Raw genomic sequence first — 25,107 nt, 5'->3', positions numbered from 1 at the left:
ACTAGCAGTCGTATGACCCGATGTCGGCCGTCTAGAATAATCGGCCGCTTCGTTTCGACCGGCGCCGTGGCTGCGTTGATACGACCTCTCACTCGCACGATTCCATCTTCTAACACTGGATCCAATTTGAACAATTTGCTTGATTTGGTGATTGAGCGCGCTTCTTGTAGCTTCTTGATTTCTTCACCGAAGCTATCGTGTTGTGCGCGCTGAATGAGTATTCGCTCTGCGCTTTGAATGTGGCGATACTCCATTTTTGTAGCGGTGCGTTTAATACGCACGTCTATGAAGGTTAATACACGCGCTATCGTACGCACTAACGTTTCGTATTTAGAGAAACGTGCGGGATCCGGCAGCCAATCGAATATGGTAGGCTGCTCGTTGATGTGTAATACGTCCACGTCGTCCTCTTCGTACGCTTCTCGTTCTGTGGGCCACCGTTCTTCGTGTTCGTGTAAGAACTCCGGTCCATAAAACCATCTATGTAGGTTTACGTCGACGTTGCAAAGTCTCGTAGCGTCGTCCGCAACATTATGCTGTGTAGGCAGCCATCGCCACTCGGTTTTGTTGGTTAGTTCGGCTATCTCACCGAGCCTGTGTGCGACGAACGGAGTGTAGCGTTTCGTGTCGTTCCTCACCCATTGAACGACGGTTGAAGAGTCCGTCCAATAGACCGTACGTTCGATTTCGTACCGATGTTCCCGCTTTATCGTATCGGCGAGTCTCGCGCCGATAACCGCTGCTTGTAGCTCCAGACGCGGTATGGTTTGTGCGCGTCGGGGAGCTACCTTCGCTTTAGCCGCAATCAATTTGATGTTGTAGCTGCCGTCGTCCTTGAGCGTACGCCAATACGCAACTGTAGCGTAGGCCTGTTCGCTCGCGTCGCAGAACACATGTAGCTCGACGCCCCGTGCCTTCGTAGCGTCGTAGCACCGTCGTAGGCGTAGCTTGCTGACTTGCTTTAATTGTGCAAGCCAATCCGCAAATAACTCGCCCTCCTCTGCCGGTATCGCTTCGTCCCACGATATCTGAAGGCGCCACAAGCTCTGTAGTATAATCTTCGCCCGTATAGTGAAGTGGCTTAGAAGTCCCAGCGGGTCGTATATAGACATAACGGCGCTGAGTGCTTCTCTCCTTGTCGGCGGTCGCTCTCGCTCTCGCACCTCCGCCGGCACGCGATTCATAGATGTGTTGAATCCCAATTCGTCTCGTACGGCATCCCATATGAGGCCGAGTATCTTAGGCGTTGGTGGCGAGCCGCCTAGCTGAGTCGGCGCGGTGGCGTGCAGCTCTTGCGGTATGTTTCGCAATATGCACTCGTTGCTCGCGCTCCACCCACGCAATGTGAAGCCCGCCACAGCGTGTACTTTTCTTGTTTCTTCCACGGCTCTACACGCCTCTTCCACATTGTTGTAGCTAACGACCATGTCGTCCATATAATGGCCGTTAGTGATAGCCTCCCACGCCATCGGGTACTTTTCAGCGTGGATTTGTGCGTTATGATTACGCACGTAGTGTGCCATGAATGGCGAGCTCGCTGCGCCGAAGATCATTGATGTCATCTTATACTGTTGCGGTGGTGAATCACGCTTATCACCTCTCCACAAGAATTGTTGTGCAGGCTGATCTTCGGAGCGAATCTTAATTCGTAAAAACATTTCTTGCACGTCCGCTGTTACTGCCACGCTTCCCTCTCTAAACCGGAAGAGTATGCCCGGTAGAGATAGCAACATGTCGGGTCCCTCTAATAGCTCGTCGTTGAGACAAACTCCGTAGCTCTTCGCCGCCGCATCGAATACGAGTCTGTGTTTGCCGGGCTTGTTTGGGTTGGTAACGGCAAAGTGCGGCAAGTACCAACACACGTTGCTCTTTGCTTCCGATCCGTCGCACGGTACCGCGTATCCTTTTGCAAATAAATTGTTTATTTGTCGCGTGTACTCGTCGGCAAACTTCGGTGACGCGTCCATTTTCCTTTCGATGTTTGTTAGGCGACGAAGTGCGTTGTTGTAACTGAGAGGCATGATAGTGTTGTCTCTCTTCCATGGCAGTCCGACTTCATAACCATTTTCTATTTGTTTTATAGTTTGTTGAACTATCTTTGTGGCTCTTGCGTCGGCGTCGCTAACGCGTGGTTCGTTAGCGATGCATAAAGCTTCTATCTTGAAATGTTCGGCGACTATGTCGTGCAGTCGCTCGTCGAGTTGTTGTTGATGCTCGCTATCGTGCACGTGCAGCACATTATTTTTTGTTATAAGTGCTCTCTGAGGCGCGGTTCCGTGCACCACCCAGCCGAGTTGTGTTCTTGACGCGGCCGGTTCGTCGGGACCGCCCGTGCGCAGCTCACGCGATACAATGCATTCCCAGTGATCTGTACCAATTAGCAGGCCCGCGTGCGCTCGTTCGTAGCATACTTCATCGGTGGGTATATCGCGCAAGTGTTCATAGCGGAGAAGCGAGTTCGGTATGGCTTGTTGATGAAGTTTAAGATTTTTCATCGTTCGCGCTTTCACCGTGTGTGTGATGCCTTCGTTGTTTCCTTTTAGTTGAATGGAAACTAATTTGCTGTTTTTCTCGCTTTGTTCCATGTTCGCCCCGTGTATGCAAAGAGGCAATGTGGGGCCCTCTGCGCCGATTTGACGAGCGATATCTTCGTCTATGAGAGATATAGTTGATCCCTCATCCAGTAGCGCATGAGTTTTGATCTCCCCCCGTGGACCAAACACGGTGACGGGACACATCTTCAATAAAACGTTGCGTCGATGTGTGGTCGCGCGGTCCGCAACCGACATAACGGTTTCTTCCGCAGATGTCGATGGCTCCTCCCTCGGTGTTTCGTTATGCAAGGACGAATGGTGTGAGCGCTGGCATTCGTTTACGCCGCACAACTTCGCCTTACAGAAATTGCGTCTGTGTTTTCTCGTGGCGCATTTAAAACAAATTCCCTTTTGTTTTACTAGCGCCCATCGCTCGTTTACGCTGAGTTTTGTGTATTGCGGGCACGCAGTGAGTTCGTGGTCACGCCCACAACACGGACATGTTTTTTCTTTCTTTTCTTCATTCGTTGATACAATATTGAAGACTGCAGTTTTCCTTCGTGACGCTGGCTTCGATGTTGTTGTCGTAGCGTTGCTCACAGGCGCGTACGTGTATCGCAGCGCCTGATCGGCCTCTCGCATAAGGAAGCGAGATAGCACGACGATTTCCGGGTCTATCGTTCCCTCTTGTGTGAGCGCGTAGTCGCACCAACGCGATCGAATGTGTGGACTTAGCTTGTCCAAAACCTCTCTCGCCAGCATCGGATTGAAAAGGTATCCTTTGCGGTCGATCGTTTGTATTGTGCAGACTATATTTTGCAACTTAACGGCGAAGCTATTCAATTCTTTCGCCGATGTCCCCGGCCTCGGCATTTTTTTCAATTCGTCCAATGCTCTATCGACGAGTATTTCCGGTCGTCCGAAGCATTGTTCGAGCGTTCGAATTATCAGCGCAGGCGACGTCGCGGTGTGTAGTAATGCCGCCACGGCGTCTCTTGCTTCGCCTCTCAGACACGAGCGTAAACGTTGAATATTTTCCGCGTCTGAGACGTTATACATTTCTGTCGTGTCTTTAAATGCAGCGTGAAACGGCAGCCACTCTTCAATAGCGCCCGCGTATATTGGGAGCTCTACGTGGCGCAGCCGCGGTTGTGCCATTTTTTCTAATGACGCTGCTAACCGTTCGATGCCCGTTCGGGACTTAGTCGGCGTGGGAGATCGCCCTCGTTGCACGCTGAACCGTAGCTGTCTCTCGTCTTTGTTCGGCTCCCCCCGTGTGTTTATGGGGTTCGCCTGCAGCCAGTCGTCCACCTTCTGATGTTCGTCATGTGCGGTGGTGGTGTCTTCTTGTAGATTTTCTTCTTCTATCGCCGACACCTCGACTTGAAGACGCTTCTTTACGAGCTCTTTTTCAAGCTCGAGTTCCTTGCGGTGAATGGCCGCGAGTTTTTCCGCCGCCTCTAATTCCGCCATTTTAATTCGTGTGGTCGTGCTCCCCGTGGACCGTGCCGATCTGACGGACCTTGTAGGTGATCGCCGCCGTGGTTGCGCTACGTCAGCCGATTCGGTGGCTGTGGTAGTCCTCAACTCCGACGGTGAGGCCGGAGGGTCGAGTATTAAGCGTCGAGCCCTCTCCTGCCGCACTTGCTCCATAGCCCGGTCTTCGATGTCCGCGGCTTCGCCCTGGCTGCGTGTGACGACCATGTTGATATTAACCCGTAGATATCGATGGCTTCTTCTTTCAGCAGGGTTTCCGTGGTTCGAATCTTCAATCCGGCGCTCGATGGACCTCTGAATATTCTGGACTGTATGTAGATTGAAAACTCAGTTTCTTCCTCGATAGCTCTTTATTCTCCAAACTTGATCTTAGACTAACTTTACAACAAAATCTTAACATATTTATACAATTTACAAGGGTACAATAGCGTAGGTAGGTAAGAGCCGTGGGAAACGATGTTGCGGGACGGAAGCACCCCCGCCGTCGCCTGCGCGCGCGCCGTCGACCACTGTGTATAACTCCGTTTCCGCTCGTTCAACACGAGCCGGACGCCTCGTTGTTTGGCCGCTCGTCGCTCCTCAACAGTTTATTTTATTTTTAATGTTATTATCTAATTTATTGATTAAACGTGGAATTATGTATGAGCATCTTCTTTCGCCGTAGCGGTTATTGGCTCTGATAGTACATAATTTATTTTGTGTTACTTTTCGTGTGCCAAGGTTGTGAGATGTAACTTTTTCAGTAAATGTTTTATTAAAAAGTTGTTCTTTTAAGAGATGTACTTCTACTTTTTCGAAAATAGGTAACACATTGCAGTGCTTAAAAAGTTTGCTTATATCGTTTTCGTATTTCTTTTTTATTCTAGTTGGGACTATTTGTTTTAAGATGCGGATTTGAAGGTTGAGTATATTTTGTAAATAAGTTTTATACGTTCTGCCATAGCTACTAAGGCCGTAGGATATAATCGAATCAACTAAGGTGTTGTATAGTAATAATTTTACCTTGTATGTTAGTCTGTTCCCTATTGCATATATTTTAGCTGCGAATGCGCGGAGTTTGTCACATACGGCTTCAATTTGTTTGCCCCAGTTGAAATTATGGTCTATAGTTAGTCCCAAATATTTGTAATGATTCACAGGTTCGATCTGACTGCAGTTAGAGCACGATAATGAGCAATTAAAATGATATGTAGAAAATAGATTTAATTTCGCCACGTTCAAGGTAAGGTTGCGAATAATAATAATCAAGAATATACCTTACTAAATATAATGCGAAAGTTTGTGTGTGTGTGTGTTTGTTACTCTTTCACGCAAATACTGCTGAAGCGATTACAATGAAATTTAGCACACATATAGAGGGTAACTTGGATTAACACATAGGATAGGTTTCATCCTGGAAATCCCACGGGAACGGGAACTATGCGGTTTTTTCTAAGAAAACGTGGGCGAAGCCGCGGGCGGAAAGCTAGTAATATCTATGTTTCTTTGCCCAATTGCTTTGCTTTAGCTTAAAATATTATTTCTATAACTACTTTTCCCATTTTCAAAACCTTTTGTTTTATAAAATTAAATTAAATGAACAATCAAGATCGCTATAGGAAATGCTCGTATAAGATAATTTATATAAGCTGTGCTACATTAGAATTGTATAATGAAAAAAAAAATAGTTTTGCAAAATACCTATAATATTATGAAATCTTTTTCTCAAAGAAAATGCTAGGAACTGGACGTATGAGATTCATAATATTATATAATGTACACGCAGTAAGTATATTTATATTATGTATTTTGAATAGATAATACATATATAAATAATGCTTAATGACCTTGAAAGGTTCCAGACTCGTTAGAAAGAACCCTAAAAGGAAATTTATCCAGTCATCCTTCAATGTCAACTGCGTTTAACAAAAAAATACTTGAATCTCTCGTTTTATTTTACATCTTTTGTGCGGCCTTTGTGAATTTTACATGGGCTCATTATTTTCAAGGGAATCACTTTAAATTAGTTAGATGTATTAGATTTACCGTTTGGACATTAGTCGGTGGATTCTATTTACTTAACATTTTTACGTGATTAAATTAAAAATAATAAAGTCCGAAGAGCGGTATCGATAAATAATACAATAATTATAATTAGTTTTTTAATAATTATAAAATCGAGACAAAATTTAAAATTCGAACTGCCCGCCAAAGGTTTATATTTTTTCGTTTTAATTATGAAACAATATTGTTTACATTTCGAGAGCGTGAAACGGGAAGCGAGGGAAAGAGACACTATAGCGGGAAAGGGACAAAGCAACACTAGACTCTAGGCGACGCGACGCGACGCCCGCGCTTTTGTCATATTTTGGTTGTTTTTTTTTTAAGAATTTAGTCTAGTTTTTGGCGCCAATGCGTATAGTGTTAGACGTCAGATTTTTTTTCATTATTGTAAATGATATAATAATATATGAGTTGTAATAATATTATGTCTGTTTATTATTCAAGTTTGTGTATGTATAATTGATGAAGTATTAAGTACTTATTTGTGTGCAATGGTGCAAGGTGAAGAATAAATCCAGAAAGTTCAAATTCGTGTAGAATTGAAGAGATTTGGTATATTTTCATCGGTATTGAATTCTCGTGAGTAATAATTATCATTATTTTTTATTAGTCAATAACTTTTATGTAAAGTTTAAATAAGACTGATCACAATAAAATAGTTAGCAATAAGTATTATTTACAAGTTGATTATGTATTCAGTATGTTTAGATACCGTATTCGTTCATCGTTCATGAAAAATTAATCATGTTTACTGTGTGAATACATTTAAATAAGGTGAAAAGGCCATTAGAATAGGCGGGAAAATTAGGATAGGGAATAATTTTGTAGGATCGTTGATCTAGCAGGCTTTAAAGGCTGAAACAAATAAACATAAAACATATTATAAGTGTTCTTTTTTATAACTAAATATGTATATTATATATACCTACCTATTTTATAATTATTATCAGGTACTTAGTTCCTTTTAGTGGTAGGTTCAATGTGATATTGTCTTTGTTTTCTTGTTCCATAAGCTTACCGCTTATAGAAAAAATATAAAGTTAGCAATGATTTTTCCTTCATATAGCACGTAATTTTATCTCTGGAATTTATTGTCCATAATATACCTATTAAACGAGTCTAACGGGATTTCATGATAAAATCCATCGAGCTGTTTACGCTACAGCAAGTAGGTAGGTACACAAAGAAATACAAACATAAGTAGGTATTTTATACTTTATGCATACAATCTAAAAACATTACTCATTTTCATGCAGTCGCGTGAAAATATAGCATAGGTACTTTGGTATTACTTACATTATTTTGTTCAATCATCATCACTACATAATATAAACAAAGTCGCTTCTTCTGTCCCTATGACCCTTTGTATGCTTAAATCTTTAAAACTACGCAACGAATTTTGATGCGGTTTTTTTAAATAGATAGAGTTATTCAAGAGGAAGGCGGTAAGCTAGTTTAGATGTATAGGTATGTATATATTTATATATCAATCGCAAATTCCAAGTTAAATGAATGCTAAACATAATCTACGTAATCTCACATCCATCTTAAGAGCGAAAATATTCAAAGCCCAACAAGTTTCAGAAAGTTTGCATTCCTTTGAAAAAACTTGGCGAACGTAAAGGAGAGCCTCTTTGCCGCACGGTAGGATCGAATTAACGGTAGTGATGTGGACGTATCGATAAAATGAATATTATCGGTTTTAAAGTGTCAAGACGTGAGTATATTTAAATAAATTAAATGTTAAACAACAGCCTTAAAGCAATCAAACGAACTTATGTGTTTCTTAAGTTTGCTTTTAAACGTAGTTCCCGTTCCTGTAAGATACCGATATTTATATCAGTAGGTTAGGTTATAGATTTTAACCAAACTTATGGGTTAATCCAAATTACCCTGTATGTACCAAAATATTTCATGAAAATCGGTTCAGCAGTGTTTAGGTACGTGAGTTACAAACAAAAAACATAAACATAGGATTTCTATCATAATGTGTTTCGCCTTATCTGTTTTATATTTTTTTTTACTATTATCGACAATAACACATCACTATTCAAGCCTGTATACGTACTAGACAAACTTTTGTGTAATTATTTTAATTGACGACATTTCTCAGCTGTGAATCGTGTTCCATTCTTACACATAATTTGTTTCTTTTGTGTTCACAAATCTGGTATAAAACATGAGATATTCGGTAGTTTGTTTATTAAACTATTAATAATTTTTGTCATGTACAGATTTTCATCACACTGATTTTCTAAGTGATTTTCACTCATTAATAATCGATAATATTATAATATTATTATCTTAAATCAAACAAGAATTTAGAAATATTAGACGAACAAGACCTAATTGACCTATTAACGACTTATTTAATATCTAATTTAACAGACGATTCGAATATTATACTATACCTACAACTATCGACTGAAGTTTAATTCCTTATTGTAAAATACTCGCGTCAGATCATCCACAAAAATACACCAGGAATATCAACAACACAACATTAACATTAAAGAATACAACTAGACCTTTATAAGTGCCTTAGAATCATAAAATAGCAATTAGACCCACCGGTAATCAGTTTGAAAAGTAACAGGAAATGTAAATTTTTATTTATAACTAGCTGCTTCGCGCGGTTTCACCCCCCTGGCTCCACTCCTGTTGGTCGTAGCGTGATGATAAATAGCCTATAGCATTCCTCGATAAATGGGCTATCTATCACCGAAATAATTTTTCAAATCGGACCTGTAGTTCTCGAGATTAGTGTGTTCAAACAAACAAACTCTTCAGCTTTATACTATTAGTATAGCTATGTGGAGTTTCTTGCCGGTTCTTCTTCATAGACACTGCTTTCCGAATCGGTGGTAAATGTTAAAAATATGCAATGACGATTCGAAGGTGCTTATAAAATAAGCCTTATTGAATAAATAAATGTTTGAGTTTGAGTTTTTATTACAACCACACTACATTTTACTCTAAATTTAATTCAGATGAGGCCATAAATATCTAGTAATCTTCCTTGCGCCAAGGAGTTTTTGTTAGATTTAGACGGAATTACCCGTTCTCAGTTTTTGCTGTAATAACGCTCAAGTGTTTCACATTTCGCTGAATATCAGCAATTGCTGCCGTTCTGTGTAACGAAAGATTTTATCTTTAACCATCTGTAATGGTGTGATTCAATTTGTTTTATTGCTTATCGTCTGTGATTTAGTTTTTTTTAAACAAAGTATGCGAGCTAAAGCTTTCGTTCCCAATTTCAACAATTTAGAGGTGGATTTTTGAAAAAAAAATTACCAATTCATTCGTGTAAATGTGACAGTGATGTCTTCTTGCAAAAGAAATCACGGTAAAACATTTTCATCCTTATTTCCTTTTAGGGCGTTGATATTTGAAAAAAGTACGTACTCTAGATATTCAACTATTTTCATTGTGAATTTCATCTAAATCGGTGTTGTGGTTTACTATCAAAGCGTTATAGATATACATACAGACTTTCGCATTTATAATAATAGCTAGTTTCGATAAATTTCGTATTAGCTACAGTATTGATTGAGACGCTTGTAAGATGTACATAAGATGTACTTAGATGTAGTATGTTACATGTACTAAGAAGTAAGAACACATGATGTAAGAAATATATAGGTTTTAAATCCTGGCTGACCTGGCACTTATCACTACATAGTTTAAAACAAAGTCGCTTTCTCTGTCTCTACTTCACTAAGAGCCGATTTTTTAATCCTTGGTTAAAATTTATCCGTCCAATAAAGTATTACACGAACATATTAAAATGTCACATGTAAACTATCAAATACAGAAAATTACAATACATTTTTGAAATAGTAGTTTAATACGTTATTCGATGAATAAGTTTTAACCAAGGATTGAAAAATCAGCCCTAAGAATGCTTAAATCTACGCAACGGATTTTAATGCGTTTTTTTATAGATAGAGTGATTCAAGAGGAAGGTTTTAGTATATAATTTATTAGGTTTTATACAAAGCGGGAGTAACCGCGGGCGGGAAGTAAGGAATATAAAAATAGAATCTATTTTTATCTCTACCAAACAACCTTAAAATTCGGTCCAGTTCAGAGTCTGGTTACAAAGACAATTTTATAACATCTATAAGCATTGAAATAGTACCCTCATTAAAATACTTAATGAGAAATTTCCACACAATATGTCGTGTAATATTATCTGAATTAACCAATACCTGACGGTGTGACGTCTTTAATTAAAATACACCACAAGGGAGATTGAATTTAGGTTAAAACGAAGATGTAGGGATGCTGGATGTGTCTATTATTATATACTTTATTAAATTTATTAATAATATATTATTACTTTATAGACTTAGGAATAAGCATAATGCATTAATATCGATTTAAGCCCTTTTAATTATTATTTCAAAAGTAATAATAATAATATAGGTAAAAATTACTTACTATGTAATAGGTTTTTTTCAACCCACTGTAAAAACCTTTATGTAGTTTTCCCTTTTAAAAGTAATATTTTAATCGTCTGTCTGTAATTTACACGAAGTACTTTTATTACAATTCTCGTAATAAATTGATCGAAAAGCCAGTAATATAAATGATGTAGGTATTAAATAACAAATATTTCATTTAAAATTGTAAAAAAATCACAGAAGTAATACATATTTTTCTATATCTTCTCTGACTAAGATTTTGCAACAGTTTACATACCTACATTTGAGATGACATAGTCAATTAAAACAGACCCTAAGCGTATTCATACCTCACATGGCAATTAGCACATATTATTAATGACTCCAATAAATCACATATTGAGCTCATTAGAGGCATCAATTATCTTTATACCCACGTGCCCGTAATGTATTGGCTTGCAATTTTTCATTACGTCAAGTCAGTGATAGATTTAGGAAGAGGTTTTTTATTGGCAACTTGAGGTTCGATATTGAATACTTGGTATATTATGTTTGTTGTGAAAAGAGGAGGTAATACAAAAACGTAGTAAAAAAAGCAAAAACATCCTTGCCGTAAAATAAGTAGGTATCATGTATTTAATTCAGTACCTACCTATAAAAAATCCATTTTTCCGACAAAAAATAAATCGGATGGTCCACCATAATACACTCATTAAAGATACACCTGAATAATTAAAATAAATAAAAAATAATAATAAATCCTACATAATTAATAACCTTTGAACCCTATATTACCACGACTTAACTAGTAAACAAAATTACCTATAATATGACGATTACAAGCTTTCTATAGACTCGCCTCTCACCCGGCTTCGCTCATTATTCATAATGATCGTAAAGCAACGCTCCAATTAAATATTTTTAATTGCACAGATTTTCATATTTCTGTAATATTTCGTGATTAAAAGAAATATTAGAGTAATTTACTGCTACGGGAATTGAAAATAATAAATCTGTGTTACATTTACGGCTGAATGATTATAGATGGAATTAATAGTGTTGATAGTTTACAAGCGGGATAAAATACTGTACCGAACATACCTATAACGTCAGTGCCGGATTAGCCACGTAGCAAGAGTAGCAAATGCTACGGGCCCCGCGACTCGGAGGGCCCCGCGGTCTAATACCTGTCTGACCGTAAAAAAATATCAATTTATAATACACGTACCGTAAAAAAAATTCACGTACCTACCACGAGAAACGCTGGTATCAAAATCTACAACAATAATTTAAAATTTTACCACGTTTCTACAATTGAGCGCTGGCTACACCAAAAATTGTGTTGTACTGCTTGCACTGCGCTACACGCAAGTTGGTAGCACGGCAAAACTAACAGGGGATATTGTCATCGAACGAGATAGTCGTAACAACCCGATCAAATAAAAAAGGATTCTATCGACTATCAAACCTTAGATTACAAAATAAAAGGCAGATGGAGCATGATAATCATCCATCGCCCTTGTCAAAGAAAATACGAAATCAAAAACGAATACGAACCTCGACAAAGAAAATACGTCAAAAGGGGTTTGCTATTTTAGTAAAAAAATGCTGTCTTGTGATATTAAAACGCTGTAAAATTTGTTCCCGAAAACAAACAAAAAGATAAAACATCGTTTTACAGGTTCTCTGTAGATTATTTGGCTTATTTAATTTTGTATACAAATAATAATTTTACTTAAACGAATAACGAAGGAATACAAAACTTCAACGTATGTTGCCAGTATTTTGAAAATGAATTTGCCATTTTTATGGGTAAAACGGTAAAATGGTTAAAAGATCTTCGAGGTAGTGCTGTTGGATTTTTCGATCGTGAATGTGATTATTTGTATAGTGAAATAAAGGTTCATGATCATTATAAGATAATTTTAATAAGCATAATACTTTTTTTTTGTTACTTTTATATAGCTTAAAAACGTAAGAGTCGTTTTCGCCCGCGATTTAATTCATTTGAACTCCGTGATGGATATGACAAAATTATTATTATTCAGGAATTATATTTATTTATTATCCAGTAAAGCAGCTGACAATGTGGATGTCGCAATTTGTCACTGAAAATCAGTGTTAAGATAGATATTACGCCTCAGGTATCCTGAGTGGCTTCCTTTTTTAGCGCAAGCAACCATACATTAATTTATGTTTTCTATTACCTATTATTCATAATTTACAATGCTATTGTTGTGTGTTTGTGTGTATTGGAATAAAATATGGTTTCTTCCTTCTTTCTTTCTAAAAATAAAATGTCCCGTGTTCTAGACTAAAAACTACCGCTATCCGCATTCATATATTTTGAAAATAAAAAATAATATAGGTAATCATTGTAATTTTGAAACATTTTTTTTATGTAATTTATTTAATTAAAAATTCGTTTATGTAACAAAAGAATTTTTACAATATTATAAAAAACTATCATATACAAATAGTTATATTAAAATTAAAATTAAACCCTAACAGCTAATTTATGTAGAACGTCACTAACACCACTACCATAATAGAATATTGTCTTTTATTTATTAATGAATAGAATAGTGTATATCTGAATAGATGATTGCAATGTCACCTCATAAATCAAAATCGGTTCAGCGGTTTATACTGCAGGGCGTGCGGTAATACCCTTTAACTTGAGAAACTATAGCAAACGAAGGGCCTCTTGACAGAATTTGCTACAGGCCCCGCGCTGGCTTAATCCGGCACTGTATAACGTTCTTAACTAACTTTTCATGTCCGTCAAAACAAATCACAGGTGAACCTACTTCAAACATATTATAAAGTATTTTCTATAATTTCAAATGTACAGATATTGCATAGCTTCTATCGCGGGCCTTGAGCGCGAGGACCGAATCGAGAAATTCCGTAACGAAAAAACCTCACGCTCCCCACTCCGACGGGCGGAGGTGTGGCTTGAAGGCATAGCATGCAATAGCTTTGCCGCAGCAGTCCCCGAGTGACACACGTCGTTTTTTTTTAAATATAAAATCAAAGTATAGGTATTATACGTATATTTCTCAATCGCTCTTCAAGCAAAAATAATTAACGCTCCACGAACTGCATCGTAGTTTTCAATTATAAAAGTTATTATTTTAAACAGAAGACAATAAGTACAAAACAACAAGTAGGTATAACACTATTTCTATGTAGATTCTGTTTTTAGTATAAACTAAGAAGATATTTATTTTAGACTTTGTTAGATTTTAAGTTACAGGCTAGAACATTTCGCAGAATTAAACTCAAAATATTAGGAATATTATTAAAATAGTCAAACCAGTTTTAGTAGATATCATATTAATTATTATTAGACTTTTAGAACATTATCTTTCCATCCCGTTTTTTGATTTAAACCCTAATTAAAAATACGATCTTAAACCATAAAAATTCGCTTTTTAATATTTTACTGATTTCAATGGTCATTTTTCAATATTATTAATTTTTTAACCATCAAGCGCTTTAACAGCTGTTCTATAATTATTTAAGGATATCTAAGTAGAGCTGAAGCGATGTAAATTCATAAAAGTCTTCCCCGCTGAACCGTTAACAGCGTACATAATTAATTGATTTTAATTCGTTACGAGAATAGATACAGTGCGTGACATGGAAATCGATAAATTCTTAATTTTTGTAAGTTGTTCTTACTGTAATTGTTTTTGTTGCAACGAAGTGATTATATGATACGATTTTTGTAAGACTATAAAGTTGCATAGGCTGTTTTTTACCGCGGTAAAACGTCTTATTGCTTTCTTCTTTCAGTTGCGTTAGCGAAGCTGTAGTTTATAAACTAGTTTAAAATCAGAGCTATAACGTATACAAGGTATCATATTTGACCTATTGCCGAGGTCATAAAAACTAAACCAATTTGCATCCAATTCAGTTGTGGCGTGAAAAAGAGACGCACAGCGTGACTCTCGCATTTATAATATTTATAATGGATTAAAATTCATTAAATAATTAAAGCGTCCCAATTTTCACGGCCTGCACTACACACGAATATTGCCAAAGTGTTTTATTCCTCCATGAGAACAGTTTAAAGGCGGCTTCACGTTTAATTTTCTTTATTGCTTAGTTTTTCTTTTGTACTTCGGCTTAATCTTGCTACGTAATTTTCTTTTTCGTCAAACATTTCTTTTTATAATTCAACGCAGTAATAAATATTAAATAAGTATTTTTATAAAGGAATAGAAAACATTTGTTGACTTAAAATATTTTAATCATTATTCTCGTCAATGCTTTGTTATGCTATCCGATACATTAAATTACTTAAAAATCTCGTCATTCATTTTTATATACTAAATTTAGTTTAGTTAATAAGACAACAAATACATTTAAATATACATACATACCTACACTCGAAAAATATAACCTACAGAAGATGCGAATGAAGTTTTTCTAGTCTCTCGTATCCAAAGCGTTAATATGTTTATATTATGAAAGAAACATATATACCTACTTACATACCTATATACATCTGTACAGTGTACTTAAATAATATACACACCATGAAAACATTACACAGTATTAAGCAGTCGAGTAACCGTATAAGTCTCAAGTTTAATATTAAATTTATTCCATTTTGTTAATTTATTACTTAAATCGCAATATAACGTTGTGATATCAGCTTTTAAACATCGTCTTAGCACGTAAACTGCGTAATCGCTTAAGACATAGTGTTGTTCGAACCACTTATCGATAAATGAATTAATACTTCAAGTTTTATATACGCGAACGATAATAGCGAACAGAACTTTCACAATGAAATGTCAAACTCGCTAACAGGTTTAATTCCCATTCAGTTCTTTTCAACAATATAAAGAATTAATTGATGCTATTTCATTGGACGAAGTTTTGCTGGCTCTGCTTCGAAAGCACTAGTGCGGGAATTGGATTTCGATGAGTTAAATTGAATGTTGTGCTGCAAATATTTATCCGTAATTCATATTAGATAGATAAAATCATCACGTCAAAAGCTTCAGAAAGCCTAAATTAAAGCTTTTGTAATACAACGTGCTTATAAATATAAATGGCTTATAATATAAAATAATGATAAGATGTGTTTATAGTGTATTTTTGAATGCAGCGACATGTTTGAAACTTAGTACATATCTACAAAATTATAATATAGTTGCTAATTATCATAAAAACGAGATTTCTCGGGCGTTACTGATTTCCAGTTGGATATTCTTCTTGTAAAGTGCATTTTAATATACTACACACATGTGTACCTTAGCGACATATTATAACATCAAAACAATGGAATATTAAATATCCATGTTAAATAAAATATTAATGTTACTACACACACCTCTATCGCATCATCGGTCTATAAACCACCACTATCCTGCATAAAATATCACGTGCAGACGAATTAAATTATCGATAAGCACTCAGCACATCACTAGCACTTAATCCGATTACTCTAGTAGGCTGCATTTAAGGTACATTCAAGTCGTAAATGTTTTCCTCGGTTACATTGGGACGGATTTGCAGTGTAGCTTTTTAGAGCCTATAATTTTATCTAGACAGGCTTTACATCCGGTTTTGCGTGGGAATTAATTAAGATTAAAGTATATTATATTAGTGATTAAGAAGAAAAAAAAAATGAGAAATAATTGTCAGAATTTGTTTGAAATATATGGCTTTTCAATATATAATTTAAACCCTGATCGAAAAATATTTCGTATTTGTGATATTTGTATAAAGATACTCTACTCTTATTCGTAAATAACTATACCTAGTCCGCTTTCATCAAGTTAGATTAAAAAAATTAACTTAGCGAAAACTTAATTTCTATTAGGTTTACTTAGGTATTGTACTAAGTTAATTAAGTTACGACTTACGTGTCTTCGAACCCGAGTCAATGTTATTTATTCTTTTGTCCTCTAATTGTCTCTTGTTTATTGTAATGGACTTTGTTTAATTAGTGTTTTCTTATAATGAATACTAGCTTACCGCCGCGGCTTCGCGCGCTTTGTCTAAAACTTAAGAAATTATATTATACTAAAACCTTCCTCTTGAATCACTCTATCTATTAAAAAAACCGCATCAAAATCCGTTGCGTACAGTTGTAAAGATTTAAGCATACAAAGGGACATAGGGACAGAGAAAGCGACATTGTTTTATACTATGTAGTGATGATGAAATCGCGTTTAAGTCCGTTACAAATAAGATTTTAATAGTAAAATACTTTTAGGGGATACATTGTGCATTTATTATATTTATGAGTATTATAATAGGTACTCTAGGATTCGTCCGCAACATTTTCCACTATTTGCATATAAGCTAGATCATATATTTGTGCACACAAATATGATAACTGTATAACAAAAGTTACATTAACCGTTAGTCGTGATATATTTTAAAACAACTAAATCAATTTACATTTATTTACTTACGTACAGGTTCAATATTATTGTATAAAATGGCTATGAAAGCCCGTCAAAACCTCATTAATTACGTCCCTGCTTTTCTCAAAATCCCCTCGCATTCAAAAGCTTTATAAAGTTTTATTCTCAAGTACGCAAACCATGTTACTTTTTATTAAATACATCTTTAACTTGAAATTACGCATTCGCTAACGCAGCTCTGATTTTAACGTTTAAATTGTTAATGGGAAGTTTGAGAAATCTTTTTTAGGGTTCCGTGGAAAATTTATTAGTTTCTATAATTATTTTTAAATGTGAATATCATTTTGGGAGTGTCTCAATGTAGTATTTATCTGAAGCTGGTATAATTGGCTTATTTTGCGACGAAAGATTTCATATTTTTACAAAAGTACATCTTTGTTATCTATTCTATAAAATCTTTGTTTTATTTTCTACGTGTGTTGGATACATAAAAATTCATTTATAATGTTAAAATGGGATTGATATTTTTTCAATACTAAATAAAATAAATGTAGACCGTATGTATCTATGTCCAACTTAATAAGTAACGAAGCATAATATATTCATATTCAAAAAAGTAAATTAAAACTACGGAACCCACACCCTACTCCATTACGCACTACACTTTTTATTTCTCCGTAAGTACTCCCATGAACTTTGCAAAGTTGGAGCAAGGACAAAAAGGATTTCTGAAAACATTTTTGAGATTTTTTGCGGCACTTCACTTGTATAACGTCGAGACGGCGTTAAAAGTACTCTGCATACTACAAAAGTATATAAATAGTATAATACAAAATTATACTATTTATATACTTTTGTTGTGTACGCGACTTTGTATGTTAAATTTCAACATTTCTCAATGATGCTCCTAATGCTTCAGTTATCCTAAAATCCTATGTGATTTATTATTACTTACTCAACTGTTTATTTATAAGGCTAGGCACTTAATTAAAGGTCTGATAATATTCGTTAATAGGTATATGAGCTATTAATTCTCTATTGAACATTCTTTTTGTTTCATGTAACGCAGCAACGAGAGGTGGAATCGGTGAGTTTTAAATTATATTACACGTACTATATACACAGTATAAATTGTTCCCTGAATTTTTTGAGTTAATTCATTACTTGAAACAATAAAAAATACGAAGCTATACTCTACTTTATTTAAGTATTTATTTTATTATATATTTTTTTCAGAGCGACACAACATTCGAAACGACATCGAACCTAACCTTCGAAGCGACTCGTTTTGAAAACGGCCGCAAGTTTATTTGCAAGGCTGTGAACGATGCTATGCGTGATAATAATGATCATCCCATACATGCTACACGGGAATTGGAGGTTTGGTGTAAGTAGAATTATGATAAAATGTGTGTTTAAGAGAGAAAGAGAAAGGGATAATTTATGTGTGTGTGCGTGTGCGTGTGTGTATCGGTGTAGGTTTATCACGAATTATTAGCAATACTGTAACTCATGTTATTATATTCTGGTGTCCATGTGATGTAAACGAAAGTGACGTAGTGTGTGCATATCTATACTTAATATTATAAAGCTGAAGAGTTTGTTTGTTTGTTTTAACGCGCTAATCTCAGGAACTACTGGTCCGATTTGAAAAATTATTTCGGTGTTAGATAGCCGATTTACCGAAAAAGGCTATAAGCTATACTATATCATGACGCTAAGACCATCAGGAGCAGAGCACTGCGGGTAAAACCGCGGGGCACAGCTAGTATAATATAAAGCGTGTCTGTGAAGGAATGACACACATAATTTTTGTGTAGGTATATGATCGATCACGCAATAGGAAGTTTTGATTTATTCTGCGATTCAGTGTTGTACAATTTTATCGAATTCCGTGAGTGTATGTATGTGTGTGTGTGTATTTATAAGAACTTAATAGCTCTTTTATTCAAATTAACAGCGAGCGATATTTTAATCTAGGTATAAAAATATATGAAAATAACACCATAATTATAATATTTCAGATCCTCCCATAGTCCACGTGGGCCCCGCGAACATTACGGTCGTGGAAGGAACGAAGATATTATTAAAAAGCGAATATGAGAGCAATCCATCATCTCTTACAGATGTTATATGGTATGTATTTAATTTGATTACTTTATGATTGATATTTGTATGTAAAAAGGTATAATTAAGATGTAATCTCTTTGTATATAATATAATATATACTTAGGCTATTTTTATTTAAGTGAAATATTAAGTCATTTTATTTATTCGTAATTCGTCGTCTGGAGTAAATAAATAATCGAACCTTTCGTGAAAAAAAAAAAATGTTATTTGTATCAAATTAATTGGTGATCATCTATACACATATTATAAAAAGGAAAGGTTTGTATGTATGTATGTATGGTTTTCAAGCATAAACTACTGAACCGATTATAATGAAATTTAGCACACATATAGAGGGTAACTTGGATTAACACATGGAATAGGATTTATCCCGGAAATCCCACGGAAACAATGCGGGTTTTCCTTTGAAAACGCGGGCGAAGACGCGGGCGAAAAGCTAGTAATATTATAAAAGCGAAATAAAAGCTAATAAATTAATAATATATCGATTTATAAGCAAATATATAATTAAGTTATTAGGTATCTACAAATATTTCTTTGTGTATATGTCTTGTAGGACCTAATTATTTAATTAATTATACCTACGTAGATACGTAACAATTAAATATTGTAAATATAATAATTAGTCTGTGACGCTTAGATGAAATCTATATCTAATATATAAAAATCAATGCCACTTTTCGTTGTAATTCCATAACTCGAGAACGGCTGAACCGATTTCGATAATTCTTTTTTTATTATATTCCTTGAAGTACGAGGATGGTTCTTATGTAGAGAAAACGTTAATATGTACCACGGGCGAAGCCGGGGCGGACCGCTAGTATTATATAAAAATGAAACCCGTTTCGCGTTGTCACGGCATCACGCGTGAACGGGTGGACCGATTTCGATAGTTATTTTTTATTATATTCCTTGAAGTACGAGAATGGTTCTTGTGTAGGGAAAATGTAAATATGTACCACGGGCAGAGCCGGGGCGGACCGCTAGTTAAAAATAAAAATAGTTGAAGACTCAGTATCAAAAACAGGGTACATGTAAATAGCACTCAAGGGTTGAAAAAGTTAATGGAAACCGCGGGACACGCTAGTGTAACATAAATTTAAGCAATCTAAATTAAAACACAAAATCTAGCTCAAAATTTAAGTCATCTTTTGCCCGTTCACTTAATAGGACAAAGTTTAACATGCGAAGTACAAGTAACATGTAGTTAAGCCCAAGTTAAGTTAGGTCATAAAGGTGCAAGTTTTAAGCACTAACTTTTGTGGCATTAGGCCTTTTAATCTTGAAATATTTTATACGTAATCTCTTTAAGTGAGCAAGTTTTACGGTTGTGGTAAGGCGTGATTTTGTTCGTTTTTGTTTAACCGAGTTTCGAGAGATTTTGTTAAATCTTTAATTTATTAGTGTCGTTATTATACTTCAGCGAAGTCTAAATAGATTGCTGTCTGTCGAATAATAATTATGATTCGTATTACATACCTATATACTGCTTACAGTTTAACGCATATGTAATGCGTGAAACTGTAAGCATAATACTTCAGCAAATTATTGCTGTTGTATTATGTACTAGCTTATCTAAATCCATGTTACCCTCTAATTGTGTGCCTAATTTCATGAAAATTGGTTCAGCAGTTTTACGTAAAGGTAACAAACAAACGAACAAACATAAAAACTTCCGCCTTTATAAGATTCTAGACCTATGTATTTATTTATCTATTTTCAGGTACCGCAACGGTGAACGTCTAAACGTAAACACAAGCCACTACCAAGGCGGTACGACAGATCAACACGCACTCATCATCCTTGACGCAAATGGTGATGACATGGGCAACTACACGTGCCTGCTCGCTAACGTTGTGGGCAACGGGACTACGGGCGAGATGATCAGTGTCAATGTGCTCTGTGAGTCATCATCTAATTGTTATAAAGCGTCGTGTCTCATCATCTTGCGCTATCGGTGATGACATGAGAAACTCATCATTATTATAACCATCTTTTGCCCGAACGTTTATATAATGTTTATTTTTTTTATAAATACATATTCTCATCTTAACATTTAATTAATCCACAGGTAAATTGTAATAAAATTATCAAATTGTTCAGTAGTGATGTAGATTTTCTGGTATAATATTTTGATATCAATTTATTCATTTTTTGCGATCAATTATAACAAACACGATAATATTTCCCCTTTAAAATATAAAAATAGTTATATTGTAATATATAGTTTACTAGCGGTCCGCCCCGACTTCGCCCGTCTTACATATTTCGCAATAAAAGGTATGTTCTTTCTCAGGGTCTAAAGATTGTCTGTGCCAAATTTCATCAAAATCGGTCCTGTAGTTTATGAGCCTATTCATTACAATCAAACAAACAAACAAACAAAGTTTTCCTCTTTATTATATTAGTGTAGATTAAAACTAACAATCACTTTTAAATATTTCAGTTAAGCCCCAAGTCCGTCTAACAATGAGCCCCGAAAGCCCCATACTAGAAACGGAACATCGCAACGTGACCCTAACTTGTTCTGTAGTTAGCGGCAACCCTGCTGTTTTGGATGAAGTTATTTGGTACTTGGATGGGGAGCTGCTCAAACATCTACCCGAGTGTAATGGGACTGATGGTGAGCAGTTAATAGTAGTTAGAAGTAGTGAGAAGTAGTAAGAAGTAGTATTGAAAAAATTATTTCGGTGTTAGACAGCCCATTTATCGAGGAAGGCTTATAGGCTAAATATCATCACGCTAAGACCAACAGCGGCTTCGCCCGCGTTTTCAAAGAAAAACACAGTTCCCGTTCCGGTGAAATTACTGAGATAAAACCTATCCTATGTGTTAATCCAAGTTACCCTCTATATGTGTGCTCAATTTCATTGTAATCGGTTCAGTAGTATTTGCGTGAAAGAGTAACAAACACACACATACACATCCTCACAAAATTTCGCATTTGTAATATTAGTAGGATTTCACGATATTTAACTATTACCGTAATTTAATACTAACTTCTCCTTTTCTTTGTATCTTAAAAGTTGCAAAGAGTATGCTAAATAAAAAAATGTGTGCCCGTACTAGTGTACACACGTAAGAAGAGAAACTTCTTTATGACCTTATTTTTCAAAAAATAATTTACTATATGCAACTTTACAGAAATACGTTGAATCACGCGTGGTAGGGATAAGAAAAAGATGGCCCGTAACGAAAAAATGTTACACTAAATTTTTTTCCAACCCCGATAAAGAAGTTTCACTTCAAAAATTATTCTCAAATTATTACTATTTTGTTTTTCCTATAAATTTTTTATACTTCATTTTTATTTAATATGTCTGTGTATTCCAGAAAACCTCTGCAACGAAGTGGACCCATCGATGCTATTACTACAAGATACAACTAAGAGTTTCCATGGCAACTATTCTTGTAAAGGCAAGAATTACGCTGGCTGGGGCAATGAAAGCCAGTATACGGAACTAGTTGTAAACTGTGAGTAGATTTTGTATTACAAATAATAAAAAATTTGACATTAATTAAATTTTTGTATTTCTAAAATCATTAAAAGTAAACTTAAAGCTTAAAGCTTTCTCCAAAAAAGCTGCAAGTTAAAAGTAAATTTACAGCTTAAAGCTTTCTTCAAAAAAGCTTTAAGTTAAAAGTAAACTTAAAGCTTTCTTCAAAAAAGCTTTAAGTTAAAAGTAAGCTTAAAGCTTTCTCCAAAGAAGCTTTACGTTAAAAGTAAACTTAAAGCTTTCTCCAAAGAAGCTTTACGTTAAAAGTAAACTTAAAGCTTTCTCCAAAGAAACTTTACGTTAAAAGTAAACTTAAAGCTTTCTCCAAAAAAGCTTTACCTTAAAAGTAAACTTAAAGCCTTCTTCAAAGAAGCTTTAATTTTATTGCTGTTTTGACTGCTTTCTCTGTCGGTTGGTTGTGTGCGTCCATAAATAACGTGAGCTTTTTAGGGAAGGAGGAGGTTTAGTCAGATCTCATCATCATTGTCAAATTTCAAAAAAAATAAAAAATAAAACGTAATTTATGGACGCCCCCCGACAGAGAAATAAATGTATTTTTATATGTATCAATATTAAAGTCAAAAATCATTGCTGGTCAAAAGTGATTTTAACCGACAACTATTTTCGACTGTAACATTTAGTTAATACTAGCTTCCGCCCGCGACTCCGTCCGCGCGGATGTCGGTCTTCGCGTGGATGGTTTATTTCTCCATTTTGAGTAGGTACCTCTGACAATAAAATCTTATAAATATCTATTGGACCCAATTCCCAAATACGGCTAGGCCTATAATAATACGCAACGTGTGTTCGCGGTTCTACGGAACAACGTCTAGGTATGGATAAAACTGAAAAATTAAGATTAATTTTTTTCTACGTATTTTTTCCAGGATAAAAAGTATCCTATTTTACGCCCAGGATAATAAGGTATAATTATACCAAGTTTCATCGAAATCGAACCGCTAGTTTTCACGTGATGCCTTCACATACAGACAGACAGACAGACAGACAGACAGACAGACAGACAGACAGACAGACAGACAAAAATTTTTTTAATCACATATTTGGGTTTGATATCGATCCAGTAACACCCCCTGCTATTTATTTTTTCAATATTTTCAATGTACAGAATTGACCCTTCTACAGATTTATTATACCTATGTATAGAAGATGATTTATCTTTCCTTGATATAAATAATTACATTTTTATTTATTTTTCTTATTCCAGACCCGCCCGGTCCAGCGAAATTAACTTATTCCCCATGGCGAGTGGTGAAAGGCAAATCTTTAGTTCTCAGCTGTAGTATTGAAGAAAAAGGTCGACCTGAAGCTCATAGGTAAGAAGAATATACTTGTTGTTTCTCCCGGTTTTGGTCGAGATAAAAAATATTTGTACAGCCTAGTTACTTGTTCAAAATGTAGCTTTCATCTATACTAATATTATAAAGCTGCAGAGTTTGTTTGTTTGCTCGAACGCGCTCATCTCAGGAACCGGGTCCGATTTGAAAAATTGTTTCACTGTTAGGTAGTCCATTTATCGAGGAAAGCTATATACTATCAGCTCGTTCAGTAATGCGGGTAAAACCGCGTGGCACAGCTAGTGGTAGTTAGAAGAAAATGTAAAATCAACATATTTAAGTTTATTATTGGCGATATCCCTATGCCAATACGTATTTGTACGATAAGTTTTTTGATGATATTTAAAAAAAAAGTTAATTTTAATAATAGCCCATGTCCTTTCTCGGGTATCAAGATATCTCTATAACAAATTTCATGCAAATTGGTTCAGTAGTTTAGGCGTGATTGAGTAACAGACAGACAGAGTTACTTTCACATTTATAATATTAGTATGGATTAATTATTATGATTATATATTACTAGCTTCCGCCCACGACTTTGTACATGCATCCCCGTTTTTCCCCGTTCCCGCAAGACTTTCGGGAAAACCTTTCTTAACGGATGCCTACGTCCTAACATCTACCTGCATGCCAAATTTCAGCCCGATACGTCCAGTGGTTTGGGCTGTGCGTTGATAGATCACTGTATCAGTCACCTTTGAGTTTTATATATACGTATATAGATTACTACATATATAGATTACTTTTAAAAATCTTTCAGATACCGCTGGCATCGCGGCGGTCGTCTAGTTAGCGACATTGTATCCCAGAACTGGACCATCGACCCGGTCACTTTGGACCACAGGACCAACTTCTCGTGTCGCGCCACCAGTGCGGGGGGGGAGGGGGAGCCTGCTAGTGTGAGCGTGGACGTGCTCGGTGAGTTGCCTAGGCGGTTGGTTAAATGGCTGGTGCAGGTTAGGTGGTTGATCAAATCTATATCTATACATATCTGTATCTGTAGAAGGGTCAATTCTGTACATTGAAAATATTGAAAAAATAAATACCAGGGGGTGTTACTGGATCGATACCAAACCCAAATAAGTGATTAAAAAAATTTTTGTCTGTCTGTCTGTATGTGAAGACATCACTTGAAAACTAACGGTTCGATTTCGATGAAACTTGGTATAATCATACCTTATTATCCTGGGCGTAAAAAAGGATACTTTTTATTCTGGAAAAATACGTAGAAAATAAATAAATCTTAATTTTTC

General features: G+C 35.7%; 1 protein-coding gene across 10 annotated transcripts in view; it reads left to right on the top strand.

Annotated features, from left to right (window-relative positions):
• Positions 1–25,107, top strand: part of LOC123703740 (hemicentin-1-like) — a 321,559-nt gene that overhangs the window by 276,597 nt on the left and 19,855 nt on the right. For all 10 annotated transcript variants that reach the window (XM_045651847.1, XM_045651851.1, XM_045651849.1 and 7 more), the window contains exons 7-14: positions 17,942–17,959; positions 18,109–18,259; positions 18,897–19,008; positions 20,726–20,904; positions 21,449–21,625; positions 22,336–22,476; positions 23,725–23,833; positions 24,615–24,772. In XM_045651847.1, coding sequence (XP_045507803.1) covers positions 17,942–17,959; positions 18,109–18,259; positions 18,897–19,008; positions 20,726–20,904; positions 21,449–21,625; positions 22,336–22,476; positions 23,725–23,833; positions 24,615–24,772 — 1,045 coding nt within the window. The remainder of the gene's footprint in view (positions 1–17,941; positions 17,960–18,108; positions 18,260–18,896; positions 19,009–20,725; positions 20,905–21,448; positions 21,626–22,335; positions 22,477–23,724; positions 23,834–24,614; positions 24,773–25,107) is intronic.

The sequence above is a fragment of the Colias croceus genome, chromosome 27 (genome assembly GCF_905220415.1).
Source record: "Colias croceus chromosome 27, ilColCroc2.1".
NCBI lineage: Eukaryota > Metazoa > Arthropoda > Insecta > Lepidoptera > Pieridae > Colias > Colias croceus.
This window is presented reverse-complemented; position numbering and strand designations above follow the sequence as displayed.